This window comes from Phaseolus vulgaris, chromosome 8 (assembly GCF_051622355.1).
Source record: "Phaseolus vulgaris cultivar YP4 chromosome 8, ASM5162235v1, whole genome shotgun sequence".
Lineage (NCBI taxonomy): Eukaryota > Viridiplantae > Streptophyta > Magnoliopsida > Fabales > Fabaceae > Phaseolus > Phaseolus vulgaris.
Genome location: NC_143505.1, coordinates 7,391,412 through 7,411,933, shown reverse-complemented (window position 1 = coordinate 7,411,933; position 20,522 = coordinate 7,391,412). Strand labels below are relative to the sequence as shown.

General features: G+C 31.7%; 1 protein-coding gene across 3 annotated transcripts; it reads right to left on the bottom strand.

Annotated features, from left to right (window-relative positions):
- Positions 1-720: 720 nt before the first annotated feature.
- On the bottom strand, positions 721-15,115 carry ARK2 (armadillo repeat kinesin 2). Of its 3 annotated transcripts, none has more exons than XR_016514776.1 (19): positions 14,774-15,115; positions 12,863-12,963; positions 12,605-12,727; positions 12,225-12,410; positions 11,839-12,060; positions 11,539-11,692; positions 10,394-10,543; positions 10,100-10,188; positions 8,133-8,336; positions 7,229-7,345; positions 4,406-4,540; positions 4,190-4,318; positions 3,706-3,832; positions 3,542-3,634; positions 2,853-3,040; positions 2,645-2,770; positions 1,739-1,882; positions 1,334-1,462; positions 721-1,241 (listed from the first exon to the last, which is right to left on the bottom strand). XR_016514776.1 is itself a non-coding variant. In XM_068629338.2 (19 exons), the coding sequence occupies exons 3-19, from the start codon at positions 12,679-12,681 to the stop codon at positions 1,081-1,083; spliced, it is 2,397 nt and encodes a 798-aa protein (XP_068485439.1). In that variant the 5' UTR covers positions 12,682-12,727; positions 12,863-12,963; positions 14,774-15,115; the 3' UTR covers positions 721-1,080. The 3 variants fall into 3 exon arrangements, 2 of the variants coding, with proteins under 2 accessions (XP_068485439.1, XP_068485438.1); XM_068629338.2 differs by having other exon boundaries at positions 2,915-3,040; positions 12,577-12,727; XM_068629337.2 differs by having other exon boundaries at positions 2,915-3,040.
- Positions 15,116-20,522: the final 5,407 nt, after the last annotated feature.

Genomic DNA, 20,522 nt, shown 5'->3' with positions numbered 1-20,522 from the left:
ATTTTCTCACCATTTTTCTAAAATTAACTTTTCTAACTTTTTCGCCAAGCAGTGAAATTAAAATCATTTCCTCGTAGACGAGAATGTGACTTCATTTTTACTTAAACCTTATCATGATACTTTATCGAAATACTATAAAATATATCATAAGCATGGATTTTATCTCTAAAGACAAAAAATAATAAAATATGTTCTATACTTTTAGAATAGATAATTATAATATATTAAAATTAAATGTAATATAAAATAATATGCATTATTCTTTTCTTTTTGAGTAAATATTAAATAATTAACTTTAGTATATTTTAAATCTAAATATTATCTGTCTTCCCTAGTTTCCGTAAATTCTTTTATACTTTCAAATCTTGGGATTTTTTAGTTCTTACTAACAGAAAAATATTATATATAACTTAGTTTATAATTATAAATTTATCATTTTATTCATAAAACATAATGAAAATATATTATGAATAAATAATTTTATTATTAGTTTTAAGTTGTGTAAAGAAAAATATAAAAGAATAATAAATAATACTCCCCATTTATTAAAAACACAAAAAAGAGTATAATGAAAAGGTTTTAAATGACACTCAAAAGAGTACAGCCTCACAAAGTCTTAAAATGACACTCTTCATTAATAAAAAAAAACGAATTTTGACTAACATTATTGTTGGGATTAAAATCAAATGGAAGAAATCATATTTGTAGAGAGGAAAAACATTTGTAGAATGATGATTTTCATTACTTACACAAATCAATAATCAATTACAAATAACAATATTGGATTGGGCAGCTCTATGAAATATGTGGTGGTCAAAATTTGACGAACCAATGTTTAAGAACATATTTTCACCACCTCTGCCCTGCCAAAAAACCTGAAATTTCCCCCTCTAACGATATTATACATACATTAATTGTGGTGAGTAATGGCTGCTACATAAGAAGTAAATGCTAAACCCTGCTGCTTCTCTTAACACAAAAATAGCAAGGTAAGGTGGCATTCCTGAAATGCTACAAGGAACTATTATCAAGTAAGTGCCTCACAAGCTGTGGAACAACAATAAATGCGTAGATTCATTATTAATAATCTACACGTAGTCGCCGCAATTCAGATTTGAATGTTGAGACAGAACTGAGAGTCCGACGAGCAAGATTCCGTATATCCTCTCGTGAACAATCTCGTGAAATCCGGACAAGCTCCCAGAGAGCACCTCCACTAACCAGGTCCTTTGCATTCACTTCTGTAATGTTTATTTTATGTTTATAACATCACATTTTCAAGTTTGCAATAATGTATTAACAAAAACTGAACCATGATGAGAAGTCTCGTTACCGTGCTGTGCCAAGTGGCAGAGTGCAAGCTCTATGTGACGCCTGATCGGTGCAGCTTCATTGTTAGCATTTTGTACAATCCACGGAAGTGCACCATCTTCTATCAAAAAAGATCTCCCACTTTTTATCCCTGTAAGAGCAGAACTATAATTGTAAGGTTCCCCGAATACCTCTATATCTCGCTAATTTTCTCTTTGAAGCAATAAATATTTTTAGTGGCTTTGTGGAAGTGAAGTGGTGGGAGCAAATTGACTAATGCTTGCTTAGAACCACCAAATACATCTTTAAGTGATCATTGCAGGACTGAATTTTTTGGTGACATTCGTGAGGAACTATTTTGACCATTTTCTATATAACTTGAAGCTTATGTTCTCTGTTGAAAATCAAATATGGAGAAAAGGTAGACCTTGATTAGAGGCTCGAGACTCGCATTTTGCGAAGTTGGCAATTCCTCGTGCAACTTGGGAAAGGACATCGGGATGTCCACATCTTACGATTCCCAGTAAAGCCTTTATACCTCCCTGGGATCTCAGAGTCATCAATATTCTATCTGAAGAACACGGAGACAAAAATATGAACCCTTCAGAAAAATATATATAGATGGAAATACAACAAGTTCAAATGCAAAATCTACTAAAGCGCCATCTTTACATGTTTTATTGTAACAGAAACACTAAATAAAGCATTCTCAATGGCGTTAAGCTAGAACAGGTTTTATATAATATGAAGACAGCTAACACGAGAAAGTAGAAATAATGCTCCTGTTATCAAAATAAGTTATACAAAAGTTTCAGGTTTTAATGATTAATGCAAGACAGACTATGAATCAGCATTTGCACAAGATTAACGTATGGAGGGGAAGATATCACCAAGGGCAGTGCAAACTATTCAGGATTAGTTGGCATTTTGCTGAGCAATTGCCATTTCAGTTTTAGATCATCTCTCCCAAAAATTTGAGTTCACTTAAATGTGGGTTAAAGTGATTTATGTTTAGATATCTTCATTTGAAAATGAATTTTAACATAATGATGATTGTTTGAGGAGAATAATTATTGCAAGTGCAAAAATTCATTTTTCCATTCAAACCCATGTTGGGCCTTATTTTCAGAAAAAAAAAATGCCAAATAAGATGTCAAATTCCCAAACCCACAAGCACATGGTACAAACAAATGCCCAAAGAAACTACTAGTAGCCACCAACCTGGTGTGATTTAAAAGTAACTATCCCAATTGAATTTATCTGATGGCTAAAATTATATTTTCATGCATCTATCAACATAAATAAATGACTTGCTAAAATACAACAATTATACCATTTCCACATAGGTTAGCAATTGCCCCAGCAACCATTCGAAGAGTTTGTGGATCTTCAGCATCAGATGCAGTCATTGATAACAGAGTAATTCCACCTTCAGCCATAATAAGTTCTTGATTCGCTTCTGATTAAACAAAAAGAAAGCAAAAACAATATCAATTCTAATGTTAGCTAAATGCACAACCACAAATAAACTGAGCTAGTACCAAAGTGTGAAGCAAAATCCCATTGCCTATAGCATGTAAAAAAACCTAGTAACAACATTCACCATTCATAGCAAGATTGGCAATTGCCCCAGCAGCTACTCTGCGAACAGTTTCATCCTCATATCTTCGAAGAAGCATCAGCAAGGAAGTAAGCCCCCCAGCTTCAACAATTCTCTTTTGATTAGCCTCTGCATATCAAGTTGAGATAAATTATTAAAAAAAGTACTACACATAAGAAAATATGCACGAGCATATAACAAAACTACCAGTCTTAGTCTTCGGAATGTATGAATGCAGAGAAAATGTGGAATAAATGAATGGTCTAATGGACAGTGAAAACAAGGAGACAAATTTCATGAAAACTAATGCGGCGATAAGAATTTGCTTTCAGAAAAAGTAGAATTTTCCTGATATATTACAACCAATCCAATATCTACCATGATTTAAAAAATAAATCACGCTGCAATATATACAACAATCTCAAGACAATCAACATAATTTTATGAAAACATTTTCTATATACATTATAATTATTTGTGAAAATAGAACAGAAAATATTTTTGTGAAACTAAACAGACTCCTAACTCAACAAGTACTGTTTTTTTTAACAATTGTAAGCATTGTCAGAAAAAATTTCATAGAAAGTAGATGATCAAATAGTAGAGCCTTAAGATGAGATTAGCTTCAACCTTCGGCTGCTAGGTTGGCTACCACTTTGACAGCATGAATTCGTACATTGGCATCATCTGACTCCAACAACGACAAAATCTTTTGTAGTCCAACTGTTAAAATAATGCGAGTCATAAACATGGATATGATGGAATCTTTCAGTTATAACTCAAAGAACTCATACCTTGCTCAAAGAGTGTAGCAACAGATGATTTCTGACCATTTGCAGTGTCCTTGAATTGGGATTGCCGGGAGGAATCCATGGCAGAAAATGTGCTCCCAGAGCTTCCATTTTCCAAACACCTTCTCATCTATAAACGTAGCATTATATCATACTATACCAAAGACTCAGTTATGTAAACAGAACATAATGTAACATGAAGCTAGAGCCTATGGAGAGATCAGAGAATCTTTATTTGACAACATCTACTGCCTCATTAGTTCAGTATGAGATCATGTTTAGGACCTATATTTGGTTCTCTGCTTGGGTTTGTTATAAGAATTTTTCTACAAATATAAAAACTGAAGAGCATTGTATATTTTATGCCCACTTTCCGTTAAATCAAAGCAATGCCAATGATTCAATGCATGGAATTAAAATCCTAGCTGTAGTTTATTAATAAAGAATATGCTGAATGCGCAAATCTCAGTCAACATAAAACAAATACCTGATCAGCTTCAAAGTTCAATTGCAATAATTGACTTCTCAGTATTATTATTTCTTCTTCAAGTCTTTTTTTTTTATTAGCCTCGTCCTCCAAGATGTTGCGAAGCTTTATAATCTCCACATCTCCTGCCTATTGTACATATAAGTTTTTGTATACCATAAAACCATTCCCAGAATATGAGGAAACAGAAAAGTTTGCCATTTAACTGAATCTCACCTGTGTTTGTGTGTGATTCCCCAGCTGATTTTTTAGATGTTCTACCTCTTCTTCAGCTGCCTTCCTCCGACTTCTTTCAGTTTCGAGCAGCATTTTGACCTCAGTAACTTCACCTGCTGAAGATGATGCGGGGCCCTGTGCCAAAAGGCATAAACAGCTAAATTAAAACCACAAATAAAAAGGTAAAATAATACCTCAGAGCAGTGACTATAATCATTCAACCAGGCAATTGTTGAAACATTGGGACTGCTGGATGTGTAAATTACAATATTGAACTTACCACAAGGAAAGACTGCTGAGAAATAAGTGATTGTTTAATATAAACATTTGTCATGAAACAACAATCCCAAAAGCTTAACTTTGATAAACAAAGACAGATTAATGAATTTATATTTTATCTACTTTCGTGATTCTATTGTGACATGTTGAGATCATACTAGTCAATTCCAGATAGCAGCCAGCCCCAAAAACGGGATAGCAGGATGACTGCTATTCTAATATTTACATACATACATACACATACATATATATAAATATCTGATAACAGCAAGAGTCAAGTAATATAAAAGAATAAAGGTGCATGAAAGAAAAAATATAAAACAAAACATAGACCTCTCTTCGACATGAACAAAATATACACCCCAAAGGATGTTAACCTTGTTAAAATCAAGAGTAAACTTGCATACTTGCTCGTTCCTGGAAGTAAAGGGGATACCGCAAGCTGATGCAGATGCATGAGTGCTTTGACAGCCCATTTGTTGGCTAAAACATCAAGACCTATAAGCCCAACTCGTACGACCCTATTCCTCCCCTAGGATTCCACTTTTGCAAATCAGAAACCAAGGAGACTCATGATAGCGCGGGCACCTCATGCCGCTGCTGTTGAATAACAATCACAACAGCTATCGAAGCATAGGGATGGCAAAGCAAGCTAGGCCCCGTGAGTCAAGTTGATTTTTCCAACCCACTCTAGCTAGTCCTACCAACCCGGCCGGGCAGAGGCAATGCAACCCGCCAGCCATTTAAATAAAAAAAATAGTTTAAAAAATCAGTTTTTTTGTATTATATTATTTGAAAGATGTAAATATGCAATAATAGTATTGTAATTTAAATCATTGACACTTATAAATGAAGTTTCCATTATTAATTATAATGAAGTAATTTAACATGTAAAGGCATTTTTAATTTACCCAATTATTGATATTAATTAATCAATTACAAATTTAAAAAATATTTACATTATTAAGTATGCTTTTAAAACAAATATATATATATATATATAAAAACAATTTTTTTTATAAAAAAAAAAACTGGCAGCTCGCCCACCAGCCCCTAACCACGACAAACCAACCTGCCCTGTCTCAGTTTTGGTGGGCCAACAGTGGGCAGGGCCAAAACAGGCCAAACTAGCCCATTTTTCCGCCTCTATCACAGCACTTATGCTGCTCTGCTGATGCTAGCTTCATCAGTGCCAACATCGCAGCACTAACAGCCATCATCATCAGGCTGTTCTAATGGTGATAGGGTATGATCACCATCAGATAGGAAGTCCACTTCTGGATATTGTCTTATCGTTGGTGGGAACTTCATTTCTTGGAGAAGCAAGAAGTAGAAAACAGTTGTTAGATACAGTACTGAAGCTGAATACCAGGCTATGGAAGCAGCTGCATGCAGGATTGCATGGCTTAAGCAACTTCTCCATTAGTTCAAATTTGGAAATACACATGATACTCAACTAATATGTGATAATGAAGTTGCAATTCACATTGCATCAAACCCAATCTTCCATTACCAAACTAAAAACAAAGAAATTGATTGTCATTTTGTGATCAACTCTAGTGACCAAGTCGTAGACGTGCTTACTAAATCCCTCAAGAGCTCACATATTGACCAGATTTGTTCCAACTTGAGGGAGAGTTTAAAAGATGTGATTTGACCTTAGTAATAGGGAAATATGTACAGCTGATAATTAGGGATATTCTCCATTATTAGTCATTATTAGGTTTCCCTATATTATACTTTCAAAGATAATAAATAAAGGATTTACATATGATAAACACACAATTCACAACAGTAGAGAAACTCTTTATTGTGAGCACAAAGCTTGCATAAGTATTGTGAAGAACCCTATACAACATGATAGAACAAAGCATGTGGAGATTGATCAACACTTTACTGAAGAAACCATAAAATGACAAGTGTGGAGCGCATGCCATCATGCAATCAGAGAGAAAGCATTGTAACCAAGGAACACATATGATAGCATCCGATCCAATCTGAGTATGATAGATATCTACCACCCAGATTGAGGGGGACTATTGGACATTGCCAAATCAATCAGAATCACAGATTTTGATTGAGTCTATCATATCAGAATTATTTGTAATTAGAACATGTATTATTCCTTTTTCATTATTTAATTACAGCTTTTATAGGAAAAATATTATCCTGATTTCAGTGCTAGATTGGTGTAAAGATTTATTTCCCTTTCCTATTTATACCTCTTACTATATCAAGTATGATTCAGAAAAATATCCATATTTCCGCAAATACAAATGTTCATTCCAACAAAATGCACCAAACAATAGCATACTTGGACATAGCCCAAAAATTAGGTTCATTCTACAAACTATTGAAGTAAAAAATCAAGATTTGGCCCTGAAACTTAGGACACAACCAACATTCACCAGAAATGCTGAATGTGAAAACAGTAACACATGTTGATATCTCAAAAAAATGTTACCGTTAACTTTTAAAAATAGTGGGACAAAAATCCACCTTCAAGATTTGCAGAGTGTTAATATTATTTAAAAAGGAATATACCTCTCCATTATCAGCCACAGAACTATTGCAATCATGTCTTTCTTGATTCAATACCAACTTCTGCTCCAACTCCTTTACCAATTCCATGTACTCCATCTGGCATTTCAGTCTCTCTTTCTACAGGGTACAATCATACAACTCCATATAAGACATTGAGCAAACATTAGAGATGTTACCCCAAAAAACCTTAAAGTTAGCATCTTCGGTGACTTAAGTTTTTAACAGAATAGGAGATAAAGGTTTTGCACGATGTCTAGTACTTAGTTCAGAATACAGAGTAAAGAAACAGAGACAACCTACAAAAAGGCATATAAAAGAACATTTGAAATGATAAAAATTTAACAAAGATGACATAGCTCATTCCTTGAACTTAATAGCAGGAAGGGCATTCCAACACCGCCATGAAAAGGTTAAAAAATGGGATAGAACAAATAAGTCACCCATCATATCCATCCTAAAACACTTAGTCCAGAAAATCTATGACATACAAAAACACACCATCTTTGTAAAAAGTATTCCAGCTGCACAGAAACCCTCTGATTTTAGATTGATATTTTTTTAACTAAAAACACTCTATCTGAGACATTTTTAAGAAATAACAATTAACAGAGTCCATACTTCCTCAACAAGACATTAATCCTGCTTTATTAAGGCATACCCCTCAATTACTGGACTATCTTTACGTTCTGTTCAAGAGATGAGGCTAGAACAATGCCCAAAACCAATACGAAATAGTTAAAGAATAATGATCCTCCATCACATAATTTAACGACAATTTAAACCCTGGATTATTAGTATACAGCATTATGTATACAATTACAAAACAGTTCAAAACTATAACACTTTGGCTTAAAGAATTAATGTAATTTGTAGTCAAGATCTTTCATATGGGAATACGACAAACCTCCAATGCATCTGCAAAGTTCCTCTCAACCTCGGCAATTCGACATTGTGCCTCTAAATTTATTTTCTCAACTTCATCCTCAAAAGATTTCTTCTGCCTTTCATTTTCTGCAATAAGCTTATCCAATTGTACCTCAAGCTTTCGAGACAAGCTTTTATAATCAAATTCCTCCTTTATTTTCAGCATATTCTCAACTTTCATGGCCTGATGAAACAAAAATGTGTTAATCTTTCTGTAACAAAAGCAGAAAACCATATCAATTATTACCAAAAAGAATTAATTTTAAATGATCATATCAATTATTACCAAAAAGAATTAATTTTAAATGATGATGACAATGATCATAGAATTATCAGAATTAAATATGATTTGCATTTTGAAGGGTGGTATGTCAATGCAAATTTCCTAAGGTTGAGTACATACTTATGCTTCCCTTAGGTCTTCCCTTTTCTTCGATTTGGAGATGGTTCCCATATTAAATTTAGGGTAGAACCTTGTTAGAGATCTTACATCAACTAGAGATAAGTAGATGCAAACCTCACCTTGCAAGTCATTTTTGCAACATCAAGTTGGGCATAAATTCAATTTCTAAGATGGTACAAAATCTAACCTAATAAAGTTTGTCGGGCCCATTGTGTCAATCACTGATGGGACGTTGTTGGACCACCCAAAAAATATCTATTCCCATACTTGAGACATCTAGTCCTTGACTTGAGAGGATAGGAGATTCCCTAATAACTAGAAATATTGTCAAATTATAATATATAAGTGAGTAAAAGCATCACCTTGCAACCGAGTAAGGCCTAAATCCACTTTCTAAAAACACCAATGTAGAAAATGTTCCTTTTTCAGAAATGCTTCATAGACTCTATCTTCTTTCCAATTAGCAATCTCCTTTAATACAGTTTTATTCATCTTCTGAATCTACTGAATTTTATGTTTTTCAGAAATTTGAATAATAGGGAATTATCTGATTAACAGTATCTCTTAACCTTGTTAAATTCTGTCCACATCCATTAAAACTTGCACCTGAGGATTAGGTCACTTGACACTCCTACCATCCAGCTTCTCACTTCATCAAGCAGTATAATTCCTTCCTTAGAAAATCAATCACTCCTTCAAAGGTTAAAACATTTGTATGGACTAGTGTTCTCAAACTGAATTAACTCATTGTCAATGATTTACTTCAAACCTATAACTGTTTTTTCTCTTATTTTTGTGTTACGTGCAGATTGAGTTTTGAAAATGTTTTTCATTTGTTTTTGCATCCCCAAGGAGCTCTCCATAAGCTCTTGTGGATTAATTTTAGAGGTTGACACCAATAGAGATGACAAAAGGCTTTGATATTGCACTCAATTAGCAGTTGTTTGGTGTATTTAGTTAGAAAGAAAAGCTAGAATTTTCACTGGTCAATTGTTACCTTAGGAGATCTTTTGGTGTAGAATAGTGCACTTAGCTGCTTTGTGTTACGCTAAAGGACATGCGGGTATTCTTTAGTAGATCTTCAGAGATGCTGCGCAGTGGCACAAGTTTTGTGTTCTTAGTTTTTGACTTTTGTTCATGAATTTATGGAGGATATCTTAACCTCTTGAATTTCAACCTCCTTTCTCTCTCAATAAATTACTTGCTTATAATGATGATGATGATGATAACTAGGGTCAAAAATTGACTTTACTAAAAGAGCAAATTAAGATACCAGCAAGAGTAGTTAATAAATGGCACAAGGACACGCAGTTGAATTTAAGGGCATTAAATTAATGAATTGTGGTGGTATTATTAACCTTTGATGCTAGAAATCTCTAACAATGGCTTTTCAAAATACATTCCAACAATAACATCAAAATACTAAAAATATAAAATACGAACAATGAAACAGATCTTATGGAGTATAAATTTTATAATGATATTTAGTTCATATTATAAGAATGACTATATATTGAAGTACAAATCTAAGGGAGGAACCTGACCCTTTGGCCAAACAATATGGTACTAGAAGTCTCTCCTCGATGACGTGGTGATGGGCCAATAGTCACAATCAATGAAGTCCTAGCTGTGCCTGCAGATGATCAGAAAGCAAGTAGAAATAATGTCCAAGAGGATTGGCATCTGAAACAAAGACTAAGACAAAAATACCATAAATATTAAGAAACCAGTTTGTAAACCATAAATGACATCACACTCAATTTTTTTATCTCATCAAGTTGAAGAACTGAAGCATCTTGATACAACGATACCTAAAAAAACAGATTATGGCCTCTTACCACCGAAAGAATCTCGAAGCATCCTGGTAAGCTTTGAATCACGAAATGGAACATGAGCATTGTTCTCTGCTAGAGCATTAATACATTTTCCCAGTGAACTAAGTGAAAGATTGATAGATTTAGCTTCCTCAAGCATGTGCCCTTCACTTCCTGGTGGGGAAAAAGGGTTAAAAATCCAAAGGTGTCAAGCACATATCAACATAATGACAGAAGCTACCAAATCATTGAGGTCAGGCAAGGACTATCACCAAATGAACATACAAATTTCGAAGGCCACATGAAACAGGGAAATTGAAGCTGGTTTTGTTTGGGAAAAGGTTTGTATTTTCATTTTCTGTTTCCTTTTTAATTAAAAAATCCATTTTATTTTCATTGTTTCCTATTTTCAGAGATTTGTATTTGAAACAGTAAAAGCAAGAAAAAAAAAATTCACTGTTACCTACACAAGTATTTGAAAACAAAAATGAAAACAAGACACTATAGTATTAAAAGTGAAAACAAAAAATTAAAAACAAAACATTATTTATTAATTATTATATCAATATAAGCACATGTGCTATACTCATACTATTATATTATTACATAATATCATTTATAAATATTATATTATTTAAAGTCTGAAATTAAACAATCACAACAAAAAAACATTTTATTATTTATATAACGGCTTTATTGTAGTCATTTTATTATTATACATATTATAATTGAAAAATTAATCAAACAAAACATTTTCTCATGCATTCTCCCAACAATTTGAATGGTTTCCACTACAAGCATTTTTCCTGTTTTTTCAATTACTTTTTAGCCAGTTTATAGCTTGTCCATTTGATTGAATTGTTTTCACCCATTTTCATCATTATTCCCGCCTGTTTACATTTTTTCCCACTAACTTGAATTATTCTCTCCTGCCCCCATTTTATTTCTCACTCATCTGGGACATTTTTGGGCCAATTTTCCGACTCTTTCACATAGTTTTTTCTTCCTACTCCTTTGAATGGCTTTTCCTCCCGTTTTCCAGTATTCTGCATGCATGCAAACACAACAAATGCTTCATGGAGAAGCCACTCTAAGACAATTTCACAAGAACAATTCATTTATGGCACTCATTTTTACACATATACACAGCTTTTACATTCAGCACACACCTGACTTATGGACACGTTCTGAACCTGCCAAGTCTACCACAACCAACTTGCTCTTCCGAACAAGTGGTTTTGAAGGTTTAGTCAAATGAGAGGCCTCATCATTTTGACTAGATACAATATCTTCACTTTCCAAGACAGACCTCTTAATATGAACCTGTGTGAGAAACAACAAATTTGTCAAGATTGGATATTAGTTTTGGGAAACAAAAAACAGTGACTAACTGGTTTCCCTGATTTGTGACGTATGGAATCAAAGATAAAGAAAACAAAAGGTAATCCAAACAGGGAATATTATTTCACCATCAGAATCGCATGACTGCGAGAAGATTCTGTATTCAATTTTGTGTTAGCAGCAATTCTATTAGCTTCCCCTACTCTTAACAACTCCAGAAAAGTATGTTGGTCTGTGATTTCTACAAGAGTTGCCCCAGGCATAGATACATCACCATTTCTTGGATCTTCCACTATAGGAATATTATCATTTGCTGGATTAAGCAAGTCCTGGAGAGTCTCCATGTAAAGCTACACATTTTTTGCAGACAAATATGAGTAAAATAGCCTAGAATGGTAATAATACAAAATAGGGAACACTTTCTTGATCAAACAAAATAAGGCACAACACAATGGCCACTAGAAGATAAAACAAATATGATGCAAAAAGCAGTAATGCACGGGTAAGCATCAACCTGCAGATAAGAAACTGTCACAGAATCAGTATTGGGTGACAAGTCAGCAAAAATATCCTCCATGGAACGGACCATGATACCACGATCAGAAGCATCAACTTCCCCTAGCCGTCCAAGTGTAAAAGTTTTCCCAGTTCCAGTTTGACCATAAGCCATCACAGTCCCATTATAACCATCAAGAACACTCTACAAACCAGACATCAAAACGTGTTAAGCTATAGAGTATTGAAGAAATATGGCAATGGATAGAATTCATTAACTATTTAACCAAGGAATGATGTTATCAAATCATAAAATCATTAATGTAAAGCACAACTAGATAGGGATATCCCAGTAAAGGATGTTCACGAACAATTAGGATATGCACCAGTACAACAGACCTCCACAACTGGCTTAGCCACAACTTCGTAGACACGTTTCTGTGATGCGAATTCAGTAAGCACCTCATCAAACTCATAAGTGTCAGAATCCCAATTGTTTCTACGAAGTTTCAGTCTTTTAAGCTGAAGGACAGTAAAAAACACAAAAGGCTTACATTAAACAAGATTCGTACATAAAATAATCCAATAAGTATATCTATAAACCAAAGCAAAACCTAAAATCCACAATTAATAGTAAATCAAATAGAATGAACGTACCTCTGGTTGTAATTCAACACAGTCAGCAAAATCGGCATCCGCCGTCATTTCTTCAGCATTTCGTGGTCTCAATCTTACAGCTACCCGAACTCTTCCAGGCACTGTACAAAAAATGATAGCATGACAAGTGTAATGTAGCAATGCCACCATACCAGATAGAAAAATAGAGAGAAAAAGTTTTAATAACCATTTTGTTTTCAAGCATTAGCTTTCACTCAATATAAAAAGTACAAGTATAACAATGCCGCCAGGAAACTAAACTTCTAGACCCTATCTAGAATTCAAGAATTGCTGGTGGACATAAAGGGCCCTTAAACCCTACACCTTCCTCATACAATGAGCTGTTTTGTAGCATTTTCACTGTTGTTAATACCAAAAATCTTCTTCAACCCAATATTCATCTCCCAGATTGCAACAGATGAAAAATAATACAGGAGCATGCATGAGCCCCAAATAGTTTTAAACGAGGAACCTCCATTTAAAGTAAAGAGTCTACCCTGAATTGTTTTATTTTCCTCGATTTTGAGAGAGGTTTCTCCTCCACATCAAGTGGTATCAAAACCTAGTTGATCCTCTCCCAACCACGAAAGGACAGCTCTTTTCTTTCCGACAGATCAACACCCAAGCTTCAGTCAGTCAGTCAGTCTCATATCATATATACGTATGGAACAGGAAAACCCTATTAAATTATAGGCTGTCACCCAATATCAATCAGGCTTTAAGGAATGGATTATTCTCTTCACTACAACAGCAAGTTCCACACAAGCTGAACATAACCACAAGAAGCTACTTTGGGACTAGCCTTCCATGAAATGAAAATATGACCTGTGGCATCTGGGTCTGGATATTAGGATTTCCAATTAATTGGGATTGTGACATTCAAAACCATGTTTTCTAAATAATTACTGGGACAATCCACCCCTACCCGCTAAAAGATTGAATTAGACCACCCTGTTCTACATTCTAATACAAAGGTTGCAGCTATAAACATCCTACGTCACTTCTCACCATAAGAATTAAAAAACTGTAACACATTAGAAACATTTGCTAAACAGGGTAGAAAGAAACTCTACTAAAAACCTTCTAAAACATAATGCAATACATTAGAAGGAGATAAGCAATGGGACGATGATTCATTATCCTCAAAAGCAACAAAGCACCCAAGACAGCAAGGAAAACGGGTGTAAGTAAAGATCAAGAACAACCACGCAAGCTCATATGCAATAACCAATCACCTTAAAACACGAAAGAAGAAGCACCCAAAACAAACAAACATGTTATTATATAATGAAAACCTACAAGAAATACTTTATACTGCTCCTTTAAACCCCTTTCCCACGCAAAAAAAAAAAAAAAAACTTACCAATCAAAAGCTAGTAGACACTTGCACGACCAATACAAACTCTGCACTCGCATGTTCACCCCAAGCTCTAACCACACAGCATATCCAAATTTCAGATCTAAAATACACGCGAAGCGGATAATTAACTAAACAATGTCCACGCTCCAGTGAAAAACATCTAAACGGTTGGTCCTACCACATCCAAAGCTTGCTTCTACTTCATCAAACCATCTAACAGTCTAAATTTCCAAAAAAAAAAAACAGATATTCCAGACATTGAAGACCAGAACATAAACACCGAAGCATCAAGCAATGAGTGTTCATAAAAATATGAACAAAACGAGGCGTATCGTAATCGTAATCATAATTGTAGGCCATACGAACAGTCACAATCATAATCATCCACAAATAGAGAAGGAGCGAGCTTCATTATTGCGACCTAATCGTGGTTACTAGTTAGTTAGAGCTTCATTACACTCTCTCCACCTACCACACACATCCACACTCACAAATTCAAATACACAGTCTCTTCGTGTTTGTAAGAGTCTAGGGTTCGGAAAGGGACTGACCGGCGTCGGCGTTTCTGGCAGCGGAGGTTGCGCGGCGAAGGGCGGATCCCGGCGAGGGGGAGGAGGGGCGGGGACGGGGCTTGAGAGGGCGATCGAACTTGGCGCTTCCTCTTTGGACGCCGTTTCGGTTCGACGCCATCGCGAAGACGGTGGTGAGTGAATGAGGTAACGGTTTCGGAAACTGAAAGAAGGGAAGTAAGGAAGAGAAGAGAAGAAGTGAATGAAGAAGTCGTGGTGGGGCCCATGTGTGGGGTAGGTCCTTCTTTGTGGGGCCCACCCTGACATGGATCGTGCCTTGATAGGGAAAGAGAAAGAGAGAGTCCTACTGTTGCGTGCGTCCGTGTCTTGTCTCCCTTCCCTCTTCCATTTTATTTCAAAATCCAACTTCAATAATAATAATTATTATTATTATATTTTATTATTCTATTTTATGCGATCATCCTTTAACTCACTTCAAATAAATTAAAATAAAATTATAGCTTTTGTATTTATTTGAAAGCTTTTATTAATATAGGACAAAATTTAGTGGAAGTATTCCCCTCATTTTAAATTCACTAATACAAAACTGATGATAATTTATAATTAAATAATAGTATTAGAAACCCTATGCATTATCATTGCCCTATAGTTGTAGTCCTACCAAAAATAAAATAATGTAAATATTTGTATATTCTAATTATAAATCATATTAAATGTAAAAAAAGTAAAGAAAAAACAATAAAAACAATGTCATTGCACCATAAAAGATTAAGTTAGATGTGAAATTTACACGTGGTATGAGTGGATAGATAGAAGGATAATAATATATTGCAATCCATTCTTTTTGCACTCATTCTACAATTTCTATTTTAATCATTTTTCATATTATTTAATTAACATTTTATTTTTAATTATACTTTTTTATTAAAATTATTACATCAATTATTTACAATTTCCTAAACTATCAAAATACGTTTTCGGATAAATAATACGTAGAACATTGACTAATAGATAAATTATTTAAACGATAAAAAATCATGTTATCTATACTTATATATAAAAAAGAATTATACATATTTTTTTATTCTACCTTTATTTAATATATCTCATTTTATTATTACAGTAAAATATTTTGTCATTTCATATGAATTATTTAAAAAAAAAATTAATTCTTAAATTAATATTAATGTACATTCTTTATACAACTTTTTCACTCTTCCCTTAATTCTTTATTTTAAGGCAATAACGGAAAGAAATATAGAGCATATTCTCACACATTTTTACACCAAATCTCACATATCAAATAAAATAACCTCCATTTTTAATTACTCTCTGTCATTTTCTGTTTTTCAATTTGGATTTATCCAAAATTATTTTTGTATGTATATTAAATTTCTATCATCATGAAAATTGAGTAAAAGATAAAAAAATGCAGATACGGATAATTTACTTCTCTTTATATTTATCAATAACTTTTAATACTATTATTTTAATAATTTTTCATATTATTTAATTATAATTTTTTTTTTAAATTGTCACACTATATTTATATACAATTATCTTAGTTTTATAGAAACTCTGATGTTATTTATCATTATGAAAATTGTATAAAGTTATCTAAATTCTGAAATTATAAGTTTTGATGATATAATCATGGCTTATGAGATTTTGTTATTGAGTTGATAGTGTATTAATTATGTGGAAGAAGGAAAAAAACACATTTAAGAAGTTGTAAGAATGTGATTGGCACATTGGTATTGTAAGGTTTGTAAAATGTTGTTTGGTGAGAGTGTGATTGGTACGGAATGGAAGGAGAAGAAGGAATTCATGTTCCAACTTCCAACCCACACAGAAAGAACTGTCCAACTGTCCGGAGGTTGCTGCTCAACATCATGCTACCAATTCAAATAATCTAATCATCAATATGCACCTTATAATCATTGCAGGATTGGATTAGGAATATAAATTAAATCATAATCATATCATTTTAAATAAATACTGCATTTTAAGCCTACTAAAAAATCACACTTCAACTTCAAATTTTCCTTACTCATCAATTTATCATAATCCCAACTAGTTCTTGTAAGAAAATATGATTTTGTGTATAATAATGCATGATTAAAAAAATGTAGATGGTGAGCTTGAACATAACTTTTGTGTATAATTATTTTGTAAAAGGATGATCAAAATGTTGAGTCATTTTTCAACTCAATCATGGATTACATGTTAAGGTTATTGACGAGAGAATTTATTTTTACACTAATAAAAATATATATAATAAGATAAATGCTCAAAATCAAATCAGTTTTTTAAATTAACTAAAAATTAAGAAGATAAATAAATAACCAACAAAAACTTATGGATATTTAGGAAATATAGCAAAATTAATTAATAACGTTTAGAATTGTATTTATTGTTATAGAAACTTACTTGATATTTCTTCATTTTTAAAACTAATGTCACATAATTTTTTAAATTTAAAGATTAAATTAAGTGTTTATTCCAAGATGAAAAAACATATTTTATTTATATTTAATTATTTTAAAATTAAATTTAAAAAAAAATGAGTTTATCTAACAAATGTAATAATCTAAAGCAAATTAATATTTTAGATTTTTTTTGGAGATCACATGTATCTTATACCCAATATAATATCTTATTAGAATGGGATAAAATAATCCAAATAAAACTAAATGAAGTTAATTATAACGAGTTTAGCTATTAGTTTTGTAATTTTAATTTAAAATAATTTAATTATTTGGCCGACTGTTTTTCTTGTTAAACACTGAAATTTATGTATTTTAGACTTTGATATTTCTTTTAGTATACAACTTCATTATCATATATTTAAGTAAAAGGAACAATGATATATATAATCATAATTCTAAAAGAAGTCATGCATCACTGTTAAAATAAATATTAATTTTTTGCAATTAAATTAATTATCATCCAATTATATTTATGAATATATAACATTCTGGTTTGTAGTGATTGAAAAATTTTAAATAAATTTGGATAAAATTTTCAAATATGGAAAAATATTTATAGTTTAATTTAGCGAATCACCAATAAAGTTTAAATTGTGTTGGATTAGTGCTGAATTATTTAAGTGTTGCAACCGGATCAGATAGTATCTTTCTCAAAATTATTTTTAAATTAAAGTAATTAAATATTCGTTTAATATATTCAATTTTAGTTCAAAACATATATTTTTTTTAAAGAGAGATAAATGTAAAATATTATGAAAAACATGTTAAATACATAATACATAAAAAGTGAGTGTTGAAATATATAAGAATTTTTTTAATAGATGGCAAGAACAACATCTAATATAGGTCATACACAATTTTTGCTAAGAGACTTGGTGTATTGGTGAAACTTTACATCTTATATAAACATAAGCTTGTAAAAAAAATATATATATATGTATGTTGCTTTTTGCGTCCTAGTAATCAGATGAAGCAATTGTGTTTGACGAGATATGATACTTAAAATGTTGAACAACTATTGTGTATTAAAATTTTATGCTAAAAAATATTGCAAGAACGTTTGTTTAAGCACGAGATTTTCAGGCGAAGATATAAATGTATGTTGCTTTTACATCTAAGGTTATGAGATGAAACAATTGTGATGCTTAAAATGTTGAATGAATATTGTGTATCAAATTTTTGTAAAATAGTTGACAAGAACATCATCTAATGCAGTTTTTGTTGACAAACTCACTGTAATGTTGAAGATTAATTATATTGTCATCTTTCTAAACACAAATTTATCACATGAATATATATATATATATATATATATATATATATATATATATTATTTGCACAAAAAGTGGTCTTATCCTCCCTATACGTGCTTTGCCAAACATCATAGATCTGATCCTTGATGACCATGAGGAGGGGCTTCTCGGGATCAGAGTCGTCTCCAGCTAGAGGTCAAAGTCGCATAGGGTGTCGTGACGGTGGTCGAAGGAGGGGGAAGAGATCTGAAATGATACAGTAGATAACGAGAATGAGAGTGAGGAGGGTGGAGAAGTACGTGTAGAAAAGTCAATGTAGGCCATGTAAGAAGAACCGCTCTCTGTATCGACGACAAGATGGAGAAAGGGGCGGAAGGATTTGAAGAGATTGAGGAAGAAGAGAGATACAACAAAGAGAGAAAACAATGATGAGAACAAAAAAATCAATTTGAAAGAGTTAAAGTAATTTGAGAGAGTTATAGTGGAAGTGGATAAAAAGAGGAGGTGAGGTGGTTATTGTAGATTTTTTGTGTTTGTTGATTATTGTAATAGGAGAAAGTTCTTTATTTAACAATTGTTCTATGAAATTATAAAATGTTCAAGATAATCTAATAGAATGAAAGGTTGTTATAAAAATAAAATAAGACATTTATAAAGAAAATCCTCCCTTATAGATTGTGGAATACATAACATACTTATAGACGAGTATATTAGAACTGTGTGTTTTATTTTTTTTACTGTATAATTCAGAAGTTGATTTTTAAAATATAAAATCTCAATAAAGTATAAAAAATATTAAAAATTCAAAAAATTCAACACACTCAAAATTCTTAACATAGAAAATTATGTAACTCAAATTTTCCACTATGAATCTCTGTAAGAGTAATGTCCATTTTGTAAGACTTAAATAAATATTTTTATAACAAAATATTTAAAATAAACTAAATGACTATAATTTTCCATTGTGAACAGAGCTATATAAATAAAATCAAATTGGACGCGAACATTTTCATTACAAAATCTTAAAAAAAGAAATTATGCAACTTATTATGAATGAAAAAAAAAATGATTAATTGTTTCTGCATTTAAATGAATATTTTCATAAATATTTTTTAAAATATAATTACGTAAAGAATAATTTCATACTTTATAATTTTGTTAGATTCAAAATAAAATAAAAAATTAAAAAAATACATTAATTTTATATATTTAATTAAAAATAACTATCTTAAAGACGAATATCCTAATATATAAATGTTTTTCTTCCACATAAATGATTTATTAAATATATATTTTAATAAAATAGGATGGTGACCTTTTTTTAATAAATTTTCATTATCTCGTTTAACCCATCATTTACTACATTTCCTCAATATATTTTCAAGTCACAACAAAACACAACGAATATACACAAATGTAGAAAAAAAAAAGAGTTAAAAAAACAAAAGAAACCAAAATATAATGAAAAAGACATGAAAAAAACTAAAACGTACGCACTATATATATATATATATATATATTCTTATTTTCATATATGACAAATAAAGACGCGTTACATTTATGATTATATATCATGTTTTTTTAGTAAATTTAACATTACTATTACAGCTACCACAACAATACTAATAAATAGATAATAAATTATTTTTAAAGAATTACTTTTTTTAATCATTTTATTGAAAACATCTATTGACTTATTAAAAAAACTATCGTTTTTTCCATATAGATTTAGTTTTTAGCAATAATTAATATATTTTACATATAGTTTATTTAAATCTATCCTAAAACTTAAATATAAAACAAGTGAAAAAGTTAAATAAGACTTTCAAACTAGTGAAGTTCAACTTATAGGCTAAAACATACTAAAATTTATTCAAGGTTGTAATTACGAGATTAACTAAAAATATACTTAACATTTATAGATTTTTTTTTTGAAAAATAATTAATGATTTTCTTCATCATATAAAAGATCAAGATTGTAAAAAGTACTGAGTATAGTATGTAAAAATGAAAATTTATTTAAATGTT